General features: G+C 34.5%; 1 protein-coding gene across 4 annotated transcripts in view; it reads left to right on the forward strand.

Annotated features, from left to right (window-relative positions):
• Positions 1–21000, forward strand: part of Rbcn-3A (rabconnectin-3 alpha) — a 97500-nt gene that overhangs the window by 70142 nt on the left and 6358 nt on the right. For all 4 annotated transcript variants that reach the window (XM_074174431.1, XM_074174433.1, XM_074174432.1 and 1 more), the window contains 6 exons: positions 2773–3040; positions 3158–3358; positions 5099–5280; positions 6298–6550; positions 9609–9860; positions 20916–20976. In XM_074174431.1, coding sequence (XP_074030532.1) covers positions 2773–3040; positions 3158–3358; positions 5099–5280; positions 6298–6550; positions 9609–9860; positions 20916–20976 — 1217 coding nt within the window. The remainder of the gene's footprint in view (positions 1–2772; positions 3041–3157; positions 3359–5098; positions 5281–6297; positions 6551–9608; positions 9861–20915; positions 20977–21000) is intronic.

The following is a 21000-nucleotide window of genomic DNA, read 5'->3' on the forward strand; positions in this document are numbered from 1 at the left end:
TTTTCAGGCTCATCATAGTAAACCTCTTCATCTTCACTTTCTTCACTACTGAAGATACACTCGTTATCAACCACGTCAGATAAATTCTCCAACTCTTTTTGGGTTAAATACCTGCGAGACATGTTTTCAGTGTTTACCCTATGACAAAATGATACTGACTGCAACACGTGCCATCAAACAGTAATATTCTGCCTATCAAATGTGCAGCCGCTGAGGTTGCAAATATAGAGTTATATTACACGTGTCGTCCAGCTCGCCGTATTCGTAAGACATTTGTGAAGCTATCCATTATCATTTAAACTTGTACGACACTCGTACTCACATGGACGTATGTATGCATACGGCACTCGTAAAGAAAGGGGTTACTATAACTGCGTTGATGCAACATAATTGTATAATAGGGAGCAATTTGTTTTTTTAGGGGAAGTGGAAGTAGCTGGAATTGTATTTGTTTGGTTGTGATACTCAGACGGTTCACACCGTTCCCAAGAGACCATGTCCGGTACTGATGATGGGGCAAGTACCCCGAAACCGCTCTCTCGGTTGGTCGTATCATATTATACATATGTAAATCCCTGAAGAAGCTAGTCACTGGCGCCAGCGAAACGTCAGGAAAGCGAAACGTCTGAAAAGCTCGGCTGCGAAAGTCTCAACCATTTTCTATTATGTTAGGTTCTACAAGGATATATCTTCGGATCAGTAGTTTTCCTCATATATAAATTCCATTGCTAAAAAATATAATTTGTTATAAATTGTTGTGGAATTGGCCGAGGTGGTAGTGCGCCCGACTTACGATCGGAAGACCGTGGGTTGGATTCCCGCCTCGACGAGATATTTTTCTCGAGAGAATTTATCTGGTTGAAGCTGGAATGATTCTGCAACCGTGTTAGGAATCACACGTTAAATGGTAAGATCTCGTTAGTCCTTAGCTCGCACAAGTTTCTCAACTTCTGAGAGTTGTCGTTCGTATGGGGGCGACAGCTGATTAACGGAAAAACAGATTTTTTTTAAACAGATAAATTATTATATAGTTTTCAATATTTTATATATTTCATACATTTTTGTCTAGTTACAACATCGTTTTTTTGTTGGAAAATAAATTGTTTTTATTTTATTTTTTTCGTCATTAGCTTCGTGTTTTGGGTAGGTAATGTTAATAACTACCCGAGCAACATGGGGAGCTTCATGGCTATTCGCTGTCCGTCAGCCATGTAATGTTGCAGAATCATACCAACTTCAACTAGATAAATTCTCTCGATAAAAATATCTGGCCGAGTTGGGATCGAACTCACGACCTTTCGATCATGATTCGAGTGTACTTTCACTCTGCCAATTCAATGCTTGTTATTATCATTTTCAATTTGAAATTTCGATTGATACATGATTTTTGACTTTCTTAGTAAGCGATAGAACAGTTTAGGTGTAGGCACCGACTAATATCTTAGTGGAGTCGGGTGTGGGTCATATTATTATTATCAGACAAGAAAATGTATGTGAGGGCGCCAAGTGATTTACAACAAAATAAAACATACACCTCTCTTAAAGCTGAAATCACTAAATTCAATTGGCTTACTTGCCAAACTATAGGTTAGTTGAAATTAAAAAATAGATAAATGGTATAAATAGGTCTTTATAATAACAGTAAATATATTATAATACAAATTATACAAAATTTAGAGGTAAAGGCAAAGAAAAACTCTCTCGAGAGACAGAACGGTTCTAGAATAAAGTCTATAAAAATCAGTCTTTATCTTAGAACGCACCTACTTGCTAGTTCATTAAAGTTCATTAAAAAACCAGGTAAGAGTATTTCTGCTATAAAACTATATGAAGTTAAAAATGTATATATAAATTCTATAAGGCTTTAAGAAAAAAATACTCGGCTTGTTCATACACAGCAAGTGTTTTCCTTCTGTGCTCGCACTGGGCAAAAAAATAAAATAAACATCCACTGGGTGGTACTTATCACTATGTCCTTAAGCGAATCCAATGGGGACATTTCACGAGATAAGGTAAGACTTCATCAGTTCTCATATCAGCTGTATGTTGAATCGAAGATAAATGAAACTCGGTCTTCCTAGTTCCAAAAAAATAGTATCTAACACTTTTATTAACTAGAAGACTACCACAAACTCCTATTCCTCGGGAGAGTTGGAAATACAAGTCGAAACAGTATCATAAAACGCCTAAAAAATCATTGAAAGTGTTACGGTCTGATCGAGACAAAACGTGGTATAAAATGGAATATATTTTTCAACAACTCACTTCATGTGCAAAAACCTAACGCAACCCTGAGACGTTGAATACTCATACCATAGATTTATCCTCTATTATTAAAGGGAATCTGGCGTTATCCAAAAAAACACTATAACCCAAGCTGAAATTCGCCGATTTGGTATGAAAATAGTGAATAATCCGTAATAGGCACGTAATAGGCACTATTCATCCAATGTATCCAAAATCTACTTAGTCACTGTTCCGTCGAACGAAACATACGATACGGTTTTTCGTAGCTACTTTTTTCCCATAAGATTCGCAGACCCAGGCCACAATTAAAATCGTTCAGTTTAACCGGAGAACGAAATAAATAAATTGCCATGTGTGAGGATATTTAATATACCTACAGAGTGTTCATTCGCGGTGCTACCCTAGTATTTTAAAACCTTTTAGAATTTTACTAAAAACTCGTTACACGATCACTGTTGATCTTAGGAATCTGTTTCTGTTAATGATCGTATTATAATCATTATTATCTTTATTTATCATCGCTAGGTTATTCGGCGGAGGCATCAAGAAACTTCTTAGAACTGCCAGTATGACTGGCAGCACGACTCACCCGCAATATACAACTCAACAGAGCGTCCAGACACCCACTACTGAAGAAGCAAGCGGTCCAACGACTTGGCTTGGCAAGCAGAGAGTCAAGTTGAACACGAAGCTTCTCGGCCAACAACCGTCGCATATGAAAGAGGATAAGCCAACGTACAGGGAGCAGTTCATACCTCCCGAAATGAGTATCTTGGCATTTTTACTCCAGAAGGTTGGTGACTTTTGGTGATATTGTCTTTTGAAAAAAAATTGTTGACAAACACTTTTGTAAAACTTTAAGAAATCTATTATTGTACTGATATCTTGAGGTTGTCTTCATGAATTTTAGCCAAATGTTGGTAATTACATCGAGGAAGTCGAGAGTGAAGTTGAGGAAGAGGATGAAGACGAAGATGTTTTTGACACTCCAGCCAAATCTGTTGTCAAAACAGTCAACAACGAACATTCAGATCCGAACTCGTATTCCTGGCTAGTGTTGAGATTGGCCATTTTAAAGATCGTTCATAGCAGAATTAATGATTTTTTGGCAGTAAGTAATATTTTTGCAATCCAGCCATTCCAAAGATTCAAAAAATCTGTAGAAAGAAGGAAAAAGTTTTCATTTATTCAATTATTAGTTGTGCAGTCAATGATCATAAATTTATTATAAGTGAAATTAAATAAAAATATGTGTAATCATATAATTTTGAAAATGTGATAATGAAACTAGCATTGATTTCAGAGAGTTACGTTATGAAAATATCAAAAGATTCGCAAATTGTTACTGTATGAGGTTATGATTGATAGAATTATAGTTTTACAATGAAAAATCATTGTTTTTAATTTTCTAGCTACTTCAGACTTTGTAGTTGTAATCCAGATAAGCGCCAATAAAAACAGTATAACTTTTCAAACTTACTGTTTTTGTTACTTGAATTACAATCTTTCCAATGATAGAAAATCTCTAACTTTCTTATATTCAAATTCAGTATTTTTCTATTTCTGTTTATAACAACCTACCTACCGTTTATAACAACTACCGTCCAAAATCGATGACAGCAATTTTTGGTAAGATTTTTAAAATCATTTTAAAAAGCTACTCAATTTCGTTCTTTACTATGCACAAAACGCTACATGAAAGTCAGTTCGGCATCAGACAGAACTGTTCCGCTGTTCAAGAGATACAAAGACTTGTGGCTGACATAGTTAAGAATTTTGAGGTGGGTTAACATACAGTAGTGTCTATGTGTGACTTGAGCAAGGCCTTCGACTGTGTTTCTCACACAGTACTCTTAGATTCTTATATTCAAATTCAGTATTTTTCTATTTCTGTTTATAACAACCTACCTACCGTTTATAACAACTACCGTCCAAAATCGATGACAGCAATTTTTGGTAAGATTTTTAAAATCATTTTAAAAAGCTACTCAATTTCGTTCTTTACTATGCACAAAACGCTACATGAAAGTCAGTTCGGCATCAGACAGAACTGTTCCGCTGTTCAAGAGATACAAAGACTTGTGGCTGACATAGTTAAGAATTTTGAGGTGGGTTAACATACAGTAGTGTCTATGTGTGACTTGAGCAAGGCCTTCGACTGTGTTTCTCACACAGTACTCTTAGACAAACTACAATTTTACGGTATACGCGGTACTGTATGGAAATTATTCGAATCATACTTGAATAGTAGGAGACAAACTGTTTTTATAGACAATAGCTATTCTGAAATTGAGAACATTCATTTTGGGGTACCTCAAGGTTATATCCTTGGCCCACTTTTATTCATTGTCTATATCAATGATATATTTTATCAAATGTATTTGTTATGCAAATGATTGCTCCCTTTATGCTTCTGGCAAGAAACTTGATCACTTAGAAGAAATTTCGCATGATTTTTTAAGAAAAGCTGAAACATGGTTCGTTTCTAATTGTTTGAAACTTAATAAAAACAAAACTCAGAATATTGTAACAATAATTTTGCGTTCAACTGTTTTTCTATTAGTTTGTTCACATTATTTTATAATCCAAACACAATTTGGCCTGATGAAAGATAAAAACGGAATCTCTGGCATAGAATAAATTTAAAAACAAGCACTTTTACCAATCGCCAGAAATGCAATACTCTTCTTGACGCGCGTTTCTTCAACCGAATTGGCATCTTCAGGAGATTTCGATGAGTTTTTTCATCTCTGAAGAAGCCAATTTGATTGGTGGAACGTGCGTCGAGAAGAGTATTGCATTTCTGGTAAATAGGAAAAGTGCTTATTTACACTCAGATGCATATTTTCAGGTTGCTGGATTAGAAATGTCGGAACTTCCTGTGGCCAGTCCTCTGATACACAGTAGCCTTAGAAAATTGAATTGTTGGCAGGAAATGCTTCGCAAAGAATTGGATAACAGACAGACGCCTCCAGAATACATTCCCGGATGTTTTGTAGAAAACACCAGCGGACCAGCCATCCAAAAATATCGGTAAACTTTCGATTCTGAGCCACTTCAATAAACATAGGTTATAATAATAATAAACAGCTTTATTTCAGAGTAGATTACAAAATTTTATTGCAAAAGGTCGGTAACATAGAATGAAATTGCGTCAAACAAGGAGGTACAGATTTTTTTGTTATAAATATTTTTAAATGAATGTTCCAGTGAGATATTTGTTCAAATCATAGGACTCTAAGTTTACGAAAAGTTTTTTTAGTTCTCTTTTGAAAACTTCAATTTTCTTAGTTCGTTTTATTCTGTTAGGATGATGGTTGAAAAGCTTGATTGACATATAGTGGGCGCTTTTTTCAGTTACTGTTAGTCTATGAAGGGGATACATATATTCATTCGTTCTAGTGGGATACTTAAGAGCAGGTATATTCTCAGTGAAGAGGTGTGAATTTTTATAAATGAATATTAGGCATTCATAGATATAAATCGCGACACAGTAGAATAAATATTTATGGACATATGGAGCTACAGAAACACACTATATCAAAATGGACAAAACTTTTGAAACAACCTAATACTTGATGAAAATTTCAGAAACTTGAACTACATTCTCACAAATTTTCATTTAAGATCAATTCTATATATTTATTGCCAGGTCTATTTATCTTCATGTCATGTAAGACATTCACTAAGAGGTGGTTTGTTGAATAAAACTGTCCCCGAAAAGAAACTACTAACCTCATTTCAATTGTTAATACGTACCAAACAAAAAATCCGAAAATTTATTCTGTACTATTTTCAAAATAAAACCTCGGCATATTCATCTCACCCAACTACTTACATTTGCTGCTGCATAAATGTCTGTCGAATTTAATTCAATATCCAGCATGGTATTAGCCGGGAAAGTAGTTATTTTCCGGCAGGCATTTACCAGATTCTACGGTGTGTGTAGTTAGAAGCGATGCATATTTCGACATTTCATTTCAAATATTTATTTTCTAGTACGTATCTCCTCGATACAGTCTTCAGACACGTATATTCTGTACTTTTTAGACAACTGTTAGAAGCTCACAACACTCCGTTCAGCGACAAAAGCTCTTCAAGCGCGGCCAAGACCCTCTGGATGTATTTGGTCCATCAGGAGTCCGTGCAGGACATATTCATAAGAGCGGTGTTTGGAAGGCGTAAATTTTCCAGTACTGCCGAAGAAGCCTCTCTTCCACAGCTGGAACCGGCCTCCGTCGTCGAACCTGTCAGGATTATTCATAAGGAACATGATTCGATTGCTGCCTTCTGCCTGAATCAAGTAAGTACACTTTTAATTTGTTCGTTTCATTTCAGTCGAATATTGAATGTCGAATCCTACCTGTGAAACAATATTCAAAATAACCATTTGATGAAGAAGATAAAGGGAGGTAAATATATATAATAGTAGTAGTAGTTTTTCAACTATATTATGTAGTTTATTTATTTATGGCTGGTCACGAATAGAAAATACGAAGAGGATGGTGGCAATATAAAAAATGTTACATACATCTATAATGTTTAATGAAATGTTATAAATAGAATTAAAACATGCACAAGATTTCAGTCAAAATATAATATTATTTTATTCATATAAATAGAAACATGTGGAAGCAGATGCAACTTGTCAAATCTAGCTCTGTTTCTGAGCTGCATGAGCAATAAAGAGACGGTAAGTATCCACTACCAACTTTTATCTGGAAGTACAATTGGGAAAAGAATTCTGGCCTAAGTAAATTCGGAAAGTGTGGGCAACTACCCATATACCAATAGGGAAGGTGATTCCCAATTCTTCCTTTTGCGCAAGTGGAAAATAATTGAAAGATAATGAGTGATATATAATTGCAACTTTCATGTGGTAAAAGTGGTAAAAAACATAGAAAGTTTCTATTTGCTTTTCTTCAATAGATAAATATATTTTCCTTAGAGATAAATGAAAATGGATTAACTCTCAATGGTATTTAGCAGATCACAATCAGCAATTCGATTTGATTACCAATTAGAAGATAATATGTTAGATAAAAAACGAGAATGTAAAGATTTGGGAATATTATATGACAATAAGCTTTGTTTTAATAACCATGTGAACGATGTCTCCCAAAGAGCGCTCAAAATGCTTGGTTTTATTGCGAGGTCATCAACAAATTTTTCCCCTTCTACTATAAAAGTTTTATACTGCTCTCTTGTCAGATCCATTGTTGAATACAATACCATAATTTGGAATCCATACTATGACAAGTATATCCATCAAATAGAAAATGTACAAAGAAAATTTCTGAAAATCATAGCATACAAACTAGGTCTAGTTGTTGGTGAATATAACAACAATGAAGTAATGAACTTGATGAGTCTACCTAGTCTAAGTGATCGCAGGATTATGATATCTTTGGTTTATCTCTTCAAAATAATCTCTGGCATAATCGATTGCCCGGAAGTTCTCTCTATTACACCATTCAATGTTCCAAATAGACAAACGAGAAAAAAAACTTATTTGTTGTACCACATCACTCAACTAACTATGGTTTTTGTACACCCATCTCAAATATGTTAAGATTGGGAAATACATATTGTCATAGTGTTGATTTCTTCTGCGAAAATCCAAAGATTTTTAAAAAACAAATAGCTAGATTGTTGTTCAATTGATTTCTTTTTATGATTGGTGATAATGTTGTAAAATTGAAATTTTATTATTTTATATTTAAATATTTCAGATATTATTATATTTTTGTATTCTGATGTTATTTCTTAACTGTATTGGGGTAACCCGTTTATAAATAAATAATAATAATAATAGTAACTCACAACTGATAATTGATAGATGATTGAATGAAAAGTTACTAGAAATGATTGACACGTAGCAGGTAGATATTCTATAAAGCATTACTTGCAATATTGATAACATAGTACTATATAAAAAATAATAATTTTCCCCTGCTGTTGATACGTGGTTTTTGTCATGAAGCATTTCGATTCTGGATAGATTGCCCTCTTCATCCTTGGTACAATCACTACAACATTTTTGATTCATGTGTGTTGCATGTTTCATCCATTTTAAATTATAGGTCGACATTCTTCTCTATAGGTCCGCATTTTCTTCGGGAATTCTATCGTAAGTAGTCGAATGGGTTGGCGTTTAATATTTTCTTGTTATCTATCATTCACCGTTCTCCATCGGAGTCCAAGTTTATGAATTACTTTTCGCAAACATTCCCTGCTACCCTGATAGTCAATATTTCTGAGGATAGTGTGTTATTCATTTCCCTAAACGTAGGAACTCGCTTCACTTCGATATAGAAATTAATTATGCATCTGCGCAAAATTGCCAAATCAGTATCGTTCATCACAATTTTGCAATTTTCGATACATCTCTTTTTTATTTGGAATTGAAAATGTTTTTTTTTCACCATTTTCTCTTTGTTTCATCTGTTTTAATTTTTGCTACAGTTCGCATCCAAACCCTCTGGCCTCAGCTACTTGTTCTTGAACCATCAAAGTTAAAATATAATATTGGTTACAATTTAACTTATCTTTGCTATTAACCTCTTACCTTGGCAAGAGGAATTCTTATTCCATGTACCGTTGCTTTTGCTTGCATAAATCCTTATTCGTTATTCACAATTCCTCTACTTTGTCCACTGAAAACTTAGTTTTTCAATTTACTGTTCGAAGCATTCTCGAAGACAACAAATAACCCAAAATTCACCACACAGAATAATTTCTCCACTCACTGTACTAACACGATATTCGCTACTCGAGGTCCTCGATGTTAATGAGCTCTCGCCCCACTCCACTGGCTGATTAACTGCACATCCAATATTCAGTAGCACAGCTAGATTATCTGTAGCGTTTAGTGAATATGAGTTGAATTGAATTAAAACAAAATTTTAATTAAAAGACATTATGTCAGTGTTGAAGATCAAAGCTAAAAGTCAATAGGAATTCCTTACTTTAATTTACTTCCCAATAATATCAAAGAACTACCATTTTCACTTCTCAGCGAAAATTGAGAACCGTTCTCAATAAAATGAGTCTTCATTATACAAGTGATTTCATAATAACATTAAAAGACTCGCTTGAAAGATGCTAGTGTGTGTTTTCTTTGTTTGGCGAAATTTTGCTGTTTTATAAATTCCTCACAGTTTATCTTTATGACTCATAAGTTTTCATTATCAATTACTTAATAAATCTGACTTGTCAAAAACTGTTTTTTATCGATGTAATATTCTATTCTATTTTACACCAAAGTTTCTAGTTCGACTTTCAGTAAGTGAACTTCTCGTAGAAATAGAATTCGAGTTATGGTTTGGCATGTTGATTGAAATTTCATCAATAATTATAAGGTAAATGCCGGACTGATTGCTGTCGCTACACCAAGGGAACTGCAAGAGATGGATATATCTCTGCTTCTCGAGTTGCCAGCCTGGTTGGAAGACGAATGCGAATTGGATCTGCTGAATCTGTCCAAGGAGATCTCTGATCCCAGCGTACCTCCATTCTTGGTGATCCAGAGTGCTTCTGACAAGGGAAAGGATACCCAGCCGGGAAGTCCCCAACCCGGCGTTGCTGGTCAGAGCGGTAGGGGAGCTAGTGTGGTAAGTTTCTTTGGGTGTTTGAATTTTTTTAAGTTAAGGTACTTTTAAGCACTGTATAGTGGGTGGCACCGAAAACGAAACAGACACATTTGTTGAGAGAAAAATGCAAAAATATATCGATTTTCAATTCAAGGACATCTTTCTTTCTATCACAACCTCAACTGTCATAGCTCCTCCCCTTTCCTTGGTGACCATCACCCTTGGAATTTGAATAGGGAAAGTACTAAGTGTGTCATTTCACTTGAGAGGTTAGGGTAACATCTACCCTCCTTGGGGGTTGAATCATGAGGGCTACAAATATTCCTTGAAAGCGTCCCCCTTGACTATAAAATTGACCTGTCATATTTAGCTTTCACATATATCTTGAAGCTTTTTTTGCAGTTTGAATATGTTGTTGAATAGATAGTTGCTGCAACTACCTCAAAATGAAATCCCATACTTCAAGTGAGTTTCAAATACAGAATGATACACCATTTCAGCTGTAGAATACCCTAATTGTATTGATATGATCTTAACTGCCAGAAGACACTTTGTTTCAATTTTGTGTGAAAGTTTCAATATGGATTTCTAAAAATTTTGCACAGGTTTTATTTTCTATCATTCTAGAATTAATTTTCAAATTTTGTAAAGAGCACTTGAATGTCAGTAAATTGTTTTATTGGTATTGAACGCAAGACTATTCGATTCACACCAGTTGAATACTTTTCCCACATCTTTTTCTCAACACACTTTTTTAAGTCTTCAATGTTGGGGCTGTTCCAGACGATAGTTGTATAATCAGCAAATAATGTAATACTTACTACCTAATCTATCAACATATGTTAGATCATTCACATAGATTAAGGAAAGAACTATACCCATAATCGAGCCCTGTGGAACCCCATATTGGAGTTTTTTAACTTGAATTTTCATTAGTTTTTATTATTTTCAAAAACAAAGGATCTAGAAAGATAGTAGATAATTACCGAAATGTCTGCTTACAGAGCCAACTAGCCAAAATTTTTGATATGGCAACATAACTTATTATTTGATCGTCAGAATGGATTTAGAAGGAACAAATCAACAAATACCTTCATATCTGATCTCAATACTACCGTCTATAGCTGCCTTAATAATAAACAAAATCCCATTGCTCTTTATTTTGACCTAAGTAGAGCGTTTGATACAGTTGATCACCAACTACTCTTGGAAAAATTACACCGAATTGGCATACGAGGAGTTACAAGTGATTGGATTGCTTCATATCTCCATGACAGACAACAAATAGTGGTGATAAACGGTAAAAAATCTAAAGAAAATATTGTGAACATTGGTGTCCCTCAGGGGTCTATATTGGGGCCAGTTCTCTTCACAATTTTTATAAATGATATGGTTTATTCATGTTCTGAGCCAAAAAAATCATTATGTATGCTGATGATACTAATATTCTGATTTCTGAGAATAAATTACAGGATACTGTAACCAAGGCAAATATTTGTGCTAATGATTTTCATGAGTGGTGCGTGTTCAACGGATTGCTAGTGAATTTGTCCAAGACATTTTTTATGGTGTTTACAACAAAAAATATAAATTATGATTTCAGTCCTCTAATAAGACTTAATCATCAAACAATAGAACAGGTGAATTACATCAAATTTCTAGGTATCAAAGTAGATCAAAAAATGACATGGGATCCTCATATTAATGATCTAACAAATAAATTAAGCACAAGTTGCTTCATCAGCAGGCAATTGAAAGGTACAATATCTCTGGAAACCCTTAAACTGGCTTATTTTGGAATAGTGCAATCGACAATATGGAATAATGTTTTGGGGTAACTCTGTACATATGAATAGAGTTTTTGTTATGCAAAAAAGAATTATCAGATGTATGACAGGAGTGCACTCCAAAACATCATGTAGAAAATGGTTCAATCAACTAGGAATTCTCACAGTCCCCTCACTTTATGTGCTGCAGATCATATTATACGTTAAAAAAGATGAAAAGTATTTGAGGAAAAAAAAAGATATACATAATTACTGTACAAGAAACAGTGAAAGATTATACCAGCCATACTCACGATTAGGGGTTGGTCAAGACTCCCATGTATATCAAGGTATTAAATGTTATAACAAACTCATGGCTATTCATCCTGAGTTAAGTTTAATGAGTAGGGATGAACTAAAATGTTGGTTGAATGAATTTTTAAAAAACAAGGTGTTCTACTCTCTTCAAGAATTTTTAAATTGTTGATGTTCATTGTATATTTTAATATTTTACTTATCAAAAATGTATATGTATAATCTTGTAAATTTTAATTACTTTTAAGCTCTCTTTGTGACTAGTCCAATAAGTTTCATGTATTTACACTTTTTTTATGTTGTACATGTGAACTTTAGTGATGAATAAACTTCTATTCTATTCTATTCTATTCAATCCGTTGATAAGAAGGTCCTCTAAATCCATAGTATTCAAGTTTTTGCAGCAGTGTTCCTTGATCAACACAATCAAATTACCCCTCAAGTGATGTGACACACTCAATACTCTACCTACAAGGCCGTAGCCAGGGGGATCAATCCCCCTTGATCCCCGAAAGTTCTACAAGCAACGGCCATTCAAAAATTATATCAAATACAACGATTGGCTTGTTTAAACATCACAGGAGCCATAAGAACAACAACAACCGCGGCAATGGAATTAATTGCTGATCTTTCCCCTCTGGACCTGCACGTTAAGGAGGTTGTGTTAATGGCCATGTTACGATTGCGCACGGCTGGTGTAAACCTCGAAGTAGGAATGGGTCAATTGAGGCTGGGCTAACTGCGCAACTCCTGCTGCAGGCAACAAGAATGCAAGTGAATCCAGGTTTGTGTTTAATACATATAAAACAGATCACAAAGTCAGATGCTACAAATGCAATACGCATATATACAGACGGCCTAAAAACCAAAGAAGGCTCAGGATGTGAAGTATACTCCAGATCACTAAGCCTAAGGATTAAGTGGGGAATGGGAAAAAATACCAGCGTAGTTCAAACAGAACTGGCTGGTATCTCAGTTGCCACAAAAACATAACAATCTGCACTGATAGCAGACAAGCCTAATTAGCCTTGAACAGACGTGTTACCTCAGGACTAGTAATAGGGTGCCACCAAGATTTAGCCAAAGCATCGGTACATAATAACATTATTCTGGGGTGGATTGAAGGGCACGACAGGAGTAAAGGTAATCGCATTGTCGACTCTTTAGTCAAGGAAGCGGCTGGACTAAGAATTTTAGAACCCAGTGGCACATACGGCCTGATGACTTCGACAATTGCGGAACTAGCCAAACGTTACAGCCATGCTCAACTAAAGAGATGGGATGGAATTAAAGGATGCAATCTTACTAGGATCATCCTGGGCGACCCTTTGAAGCTGGCGCCGAAGAAATATTTGGCGATGAACCAGAAAAAATAAACGCTTAACAGTAGGATATCTGACTGGCCACTTTTAACTAAGAAAACACCTCCATAATATGGGGCTAGAGGACACATACCTATGCAGGATGTGTGAACAGGAAGATGAGACTGTCAGGCATGTCCTATGCAAGTGTCCGGAGTGTGTGTTCGGCGAGTCTTGGCCTACACCTGCCGATATAAAGGATATGTCTTAGTGACCTGTCCACCTTCCTGGAAACTTTTAAAGATCTTGGCGACACTACCTGTTTCCACATGTGGCCCTGAAAGGACTTTCTCTTATCTGAAACGACTCAAAACTTATTCAAGAAACTCCACAAGCCAGGAACGACTGAACGGTTTGGCGTTAATGTCAATCCATCGTAGAATTGACATCGACACCAAAGAGGTAATTGATTTGTTTGCTGCAAAGAAAGCTACAAAACTTAATATGATTTTGTTAAAAGATGTTAATATTTCTGTAATGGTTTTCTAATAAATATATATTTTCATGTAACACCATTTTCTTTCGTTCGTTATTTTTATATTTCATGTTTTTCTACTGTTTCACCCCCGAAATTGTTTAATGGCTACGGCCTTGTTTGTCTATTCAAATTCTAAAGGTGATTTTCGCCAAGGGACGGAAGAGGAGGTATGACAATTGAAGTTATGATAGAAATATAGATTTCTTAACGAATGTGTTTTGAAGATATTCTATTTGTTTAGTTTTCGGTGCCACACACTATAGAACGCAGACTACAGTATGGATTTGAAGCATAGCGAACGAAGAAATCTGATTTTATCTATTTTTAACATAAGAGAGGGAGCCCAGTTTTGACGCTAAGGGGGAGACTTTTGCTGTGGAAACCGCACACATTCGTTTCATTTCATTGAAAATGACATTTATTTGTGTTGAAATATCAAAGACGTGAAAATAAATGTAATAAAATTCAAATATACATAGAACATTGGTCCAATGCAGAAAAAACTTAGTTGTAACCAAAGTCATCTCAATGTGAATATTTCTATATCATGGTATTGGTTGATTTCAATTTCTGTTGCCCCTTTTTGTTGATATTTCTGGTTCACTATCGAAAAGGCATGGTTCGAATCTGGAATCTGGCAGGTATTTGTCACAAATTGTTTGATAATACCTACCTAAGACTAAAGGACCATAGAAATTATCCAAAGGACCTTATGAGTAATGGCTCTGGGGTAACTTTTCTGAAACGCTGCAGAAATGTTCTCCGGTATTTTATAAACGAAAGTTATCATTATTACAACTTCCTGGGAGTTTCAGATTTCAAATGAAGAGATATCAAAGGATATTATTACAGTGTAATATTGTGGAAAAAGGTTTCCGTTTAATTTTCCAAAAGTCTAACGAAGGTGTTTCTCAGGAGGCGATACATTAAAAGCAGAGCCATTTTTGAAGTTATACAAAAACAACTTCTTTCATACTATGATAGCGAATGGCATCTCATAACATTGTTTTTAAAGGTGTAACACCTTTTGCAACCTCCTCCGTTTGGAAGACTCATTGCGATTAATTTCCTGTGGATAAAAATAATCCCTATAGGATGGAGTATCCACCAACTGACCTGTTTTGGAGTAATGCCTTTTCACAAGTGTTGGGCAGGTCATTACAGACAACTTGGGAAACCAGTTTTGATTTTATCAATACTTGAATTTTTCAATTTGTCTAAAAACTGTGTATGTCTTTTTGTAATCTCTCTTTTTTATGAACTTGATTGTTACATGATAAAAATTCATAATAACCTTACTGGTATGAATAATAGTCAATATTGAAGTATAAGTTTTGATAAATAAAGTGTTCATGTAAAAATTACAGAATAAACTCTATTATGTCATTTTTATATAAACAATTTCGACACTCTTTGAATAAAGTATTCTCTTTTCATTGGAATATCATCTCATTGGTACAGTTTCTGTAAATTATTGATATACTGTAGTAAATTTTTAGTGTTACGTCTTTCCCAATTTTTTATCAGATTTTGACTTTCATGAAATGTAATATCAAAATGACAAGAAAGGTACCTCAAAAAATTTGAAAGTGTAAAACTATTTCTAGTACTAATAAAATTACTTACTCTTCGCGAGATTTTATAACAATTTGGTTTCATTTTCTGTTGGTTTTTAAAATTAACAGAATAATAACTTTTTATCATCTTGAATTTTGAATAGCGATAAGCGTGTTTTGTGACTTACATGTGTGTGTCTGTGTCTGTAGATGAAGGGGTTAAGCTTCCCGGGCTGTCATGATGCCAATTTTGTCCACCTCGTTCTGCTTCGGTCAGCTCACATGCTTCGACCGGTGTGTTACTAACACTGCTCTCTATTCTCTGTTAGTGATTACTTAACCGTTGTTCATCGCCTTACCAATTACACAAATTCTTCCCGAATTGGTTGAAGTTTCACTTGTTATTTATAATGATTAATATGATACTGAAAAAAGTGATTAGATTTTATTTGAAATAAATTTTTGGATTGAGATATTAGCCTTACAGTCTTTCTAACCTTTGCATTTCTAAGTTGTGTTTATAAAATTACTCAGATTACCGTTATTTGATTTATTCTGGTCACTACTATTACAAAAACACTTCAATTTATATCTCACGTCAATTGTTACTGTCAACTTACTACCGTTCCTTAATAGTTTGATTGTCTTTTTCTTTAGTTACTTCTTTTTCAACATCTCTTGTCAATAGATAGATAGATAGATAATTTTTATTCATCCATGACGCTTTACACAGAGTAGCACAGTATCAAAATTTATCAGACTAGTCAGTTACATATAACATAAACAACCAAACATATAAACATACACATAAATAAATTCACATATCAGAATTAGTAGTACGGAAATTTAAAATCGCATTTACAGAATGAACCGCATGATGATTCGAAAAGTCATAGAATGTCATTTTGAAAACTTCAATGTTTTTTATTTCACCAATTAATTTTACACATTGGTTATAATACTTGATACCCAGATATGTGAATCAGTTTTGTGCTAGGCCTAAACAGGAAAGCGGTAGACATATTTCACTTGCATTATGAGTGATATATAATAAATACTTTATGAACGTGAGCAGAGTTATCCTAGAATATCAGATCATAGCTTAATAAAGAATCAGTCCATGGTATGTAAGTTTAAGAATATCCAAAGAGACAGAGCCTTGCACTTGTCGAACAACAAATTTAATAACGTACAATTCTTGGGAAATTGAATTTTTTTAAATATTTGCTGGCGGGGAATTTGTGTAATTGGAGGCAAGTGTAGTATAGTTTTCGATCATCGATTTTTTTTTGGAGATTTTCTTCAGAATAGCTGGAGGTGACTTTTTAAGTTCAAAACTTTGTGAAATGTTATATGACCTCACCCTTGACAATGTGTATTGAGTTGTCTGTGTGTCTTCAAGATTATTACAAAGCTGAATGATGTTCCATTTAAAATGGTTGATTCAATGTTTTAGTATTTACTTTGAATTTAAGAATTGTTTGTCGAAAAAATGAATTTCTTCTCGGCTCAATATGCAAATCATATTTGGTTTTTTAATTCTTCAGTATGCTACAGTTATTATTATGCGAGATTCAGTTATGTAATAACCAGGCTTTGCATGAATTATTGCTCACTTTCATTATGAGTATGGATGTATAATTATTTCCTCATGAATGTAAAGTGAAGTAAAGAAATGTGCATATTTTATTAGGCGTTCAACCAGATTTTTCAATTACACTGTGAAATTTCTTTATAAAAGCTGATGAACTGCGTTTACTTCACTTCACATTTAGCCACAAATAGTCTGCTATGAACCTAACTTAGTAATTTTGACTCTTGATCTTTATTTTATAGTCTGAGCAACAAGTTGAAAAACGTGAAAAATAGATGTAAATCTCCTAAAAATATGGGCAGGGGCTTATTTGATTCGAAATGAGCCCTAGAAAAAGGTTTTCGTAGCATTTTACAATGGGTAAAAAATTACGATTGTTATAAACAAAATAATCGAGGAAAAACTAGGTGTTTCTATTTTTTGTTAATAACATCCAAAATATACATATTTCAGGAATGAAACAAAAATACTCCCAAAGAATAAGAAAATAAATTCCCCATAAAAAATTCACGGCTGCCAGAAATGTACCTCAATTCAAGGCCGTAGCCAGGGGGGATCAAGGGGGATTGATCCCCCCGAAAGTTCTACAAGCAACGGCCATTCAAAAAAATCAAATACATCGATTGGGTTGTTTAAACATCACAGGAGCCATGAGAACAACACCAACCGCGGCAAAGGAATTCATTATGATACGTTAAGAAGGTTGCGTTAATGGCCATGTTACGATTGCGCACGGCTGGTGTAAACCTCGAACTAGGCATCACTGGTTGCCTGCGCAACCTCTGCTGCAGGCAACCAGTAATGCAATTGAACCCAGGTTTGTGTTTAATAAACCCTACAAAATACAAATAAAACAGAACACAAAGTCAGATGCTACAAATGCAATACGCATATATACAGACGGCTCAGGATGTGAAGTGTACTCTAGATCACTAAGCCTAAGGATTAAGTAGGGAATGGGAAAAATACCACCGTGGTTCAAACAGAACTGGCTGGTATCGCAATTGCCACAAAAACATAACAATCTGCACTGATAGCAGACAAGCCCTATTAGCCTTGAACAGACAAGGTGTTACCTCAGGGTTAGAAATAGAGTGGCACCAGAATTTAGCCAAAGCCTCGGTAGATAATAACATTATCCTGAGGTGGATTAAAGGGCACGACAGGAGTAAAAGTAATCGCATTGCCGACTCTTTAGCCAAGGAAGCGGCTGGACTAAGAATTTTAGGATCCGGCAATTGCGGAACAAGCCAAATGTTACACCTAAGCTTAATCCCTAAAGAAATGGGATGGAATCAAAGGATGCAATCTTACTAGGATCATCCTGGGCGACCCTTTGAAGCTGGCGCCGAAGAAATATCTGGCGATGACCAGAAAAAATCTACGCTTAACAGTAGGACTTCTGACTGGCCACTGTCAGTTAAGAAAACACCTCCATAATATGGGGCTAGTGGACACACCTCTATGCAGGATGTGTGAATAGGAAGATGAAACTGTCAGGCATGTCCTATGCGGGTATCCGGAGTTATCGTCAATAAGAGAGTGTGTGTTCGGCGAGTATTGGCCTATACCTGCCGATAAAAAGGAGATGTCTCCTAGTGACCTGTCCACCTTTCTGGAAAGGACAGGATGGACGATGACCTAGGAGGACAACTCTTCGGGAGGATGTACAATGGGTCACATGTGGCCTAAGTGCTGTGCGTCTACACTCACCCTCCCCACTCTACAGATACAGTTACTATTGGAATTATAAAATCCGTTGGGAATTTTCCTTGGCAAAACGAACCAAGTGCTTGAAAGAGGATATTGAAAAAAACTTCTCAGAAACACAATGAAAAAACTTTACGGTAATGTGCGTACAAACTTTTAAAGATCTTGGCGACACTACCCGTTTCCATATGTACCCCTGAAAGGACTTTCTCCTCTCTGAAACGCCTCAAAACTTATTTGAGAAACTTCACAAGCCAGGAACGACTAAACGGTTTGGCGTCAATGTCAATCCACCGTAAAATTGACATCGACACCGAGGAGGTAATTGATTTGTTTGCTGCAAAGAAAGCTAGAAAAATAAATATGATTTTTTTTAAAAATGTTGATATTTCTGTAATTGTTTTCTAATAAATATATTTTCACGTAACACGATTTTCTTTTTTTCGTTATTTTTATATTTTATGTTTTTCTACTGTTCCACCAAACGAAACTCCCCCCCAAAATTGTTTTCTGGCTACGGCCTTGCCTCCATTAGTTCTACATTTAATTCAACGCTGAAAATAGGGTTCCGCTTCATCTGAAAATAGTGTTTCTTCGAAAATATTTTTTTACAACATTAAATGTTTATTTAAAAATCCGAAAAAATATGGCTTCTTGAAAAATTTTCAAAGAATAAGCTCCTGTTGGGAAAAGTATTATCCACTTTTTCACAAAGTCGTTAATAACTAAATTATTATCGTTTCTCTGCTATGATGAATAGTTGTGGATCTCTTATATGCGTACTTTAGAAAATTATGGGATAAAAGTTCACACATATTTTTTATTTTGTTTTATTTCATTTTGTTTAAGACTTTTTTATCAACAAATGCCAGTGATTAATCGCCTTTGTAATGTTTTTACATCATTTTTCAACAAATTGTTCATGAACATTTTTTTTGTCGATAAACAATTGAATTATGAATTTTTATCATGTTAAGAAACACAAATAATTTTTTGTAAAAAAACTGAATAATCATTTAATGTACATAAATAAAAAAAAATAATTAACAATTGAAAAAAACAATTTTTTTCAATCACTATTTTTTATCACAACAAACACAATAGCAAAAACAAATTTTCCCAACTATTAAATTACCTATTTGTTTATAAACAGTGTTTTAATAAATGACGCAAAAAAAAGATACATCCGCGATTAATTAATGTCAATTGTTAATGGAAAAACCTTATAATCAAAACATTAGAAAAAAATGTTCATCATCGTTTCTTCAATATTTATAAATTATCACACGTTAAAAGGTAAGACCTCGTTAGTCCTTAGCTCGCACAAGTTTCGACTTTTGAGAGTTGTCGTTCATAGGGGGATGACAGCTAGTTGATGGAAAAACAGATTTTGACAGATTTTTAACAGACTTATCAGAACAGAGATCCGATAAAGATTAATTGATTTACAAAAGCATATTTTCGTGAAAAATAAGGATAACATTTTTTCCAACGAAAGCTTATTCTTCAAAATGTTTTAAATGGGCGATATTTCTTTCAAAATTTCAAATGAACATTTAATGCAAAAAAATTGGTGGAACGCTATTTCCAACGGCTATGTGTGTGAGGTAAAACAGGGGCGCGGAGCCCTATTTTCAGAGTTAAATTAAAATTATAAATAATGGAGGTACATTTCCGGGAGTCGGGACTTTTTTATGGTAAATCTTATCCTTTTTGAGAATTTTCTTGTTTCATTCCTTAAATATTTATAGTTTCAATGTTATCAACAAAAAATCGGAATACCTATTTTTTCTTCGATTATTTTGTTTACAAAAATCGTAATTTTTTTACCCACTGTAAAACCCTTCGAATGCATTTTTAGGGTTCATTCCGAATCGCTTATATTTGCTCATTGCTCATATTTGTAGAAATTTTATATCTATTTTTCACGTTTTTTAACTTGTTGCTTAGACTATTATATTGGGATTGTTTTGCATAACTAAGTAAACGGTAAAGTACTTAGATTTGTCACACGTTATTGTATGTAATGTCGTGTTCCAGTTTGCACTCTTATGGTTACCCTATTTTCTATTTGTTATAGAGGAACAGGTAGTCAAGCTATCCTCCATCATGCTGCCGATTCTCATTTTAAAACATTTCTGTCGATAATATAATTCAGTTGTACTTGATGAGAATTACCAGTCCACAGAAATATTTCAGAAATCGTATCGAAAATAAGGATATATGAACATGTGCATGCTTTTTGTTCTTTGACACATCGATGGATAAAAACCATAATTTTGTTTTTCTTAAATAGGTTCTCAAACATAAAATTGATGGAATACGGAGAATCACGGCTCATCCATTACTTCCTTTATGTAAGTATTATTTGGAATGATTAT

This window comes from Leptinotarsa decemlineata, unplaced genomic scaffold (assembly GCF_025532065.1).
Source record: "Leptinotarsa decemlineata unplaced genomic scaffold, Ldec_3_MD MMD2_tig00000576_RagTag_RagTag, whole genome shotgun sequence".
Classification (NCBI taxonomy): Eukaryota; Metazoa; Arthropoda; class Insecta; order Coleoptera; family Chrysomelidae; genus Leptinotarsa; species Leptinotarsa decemlineata.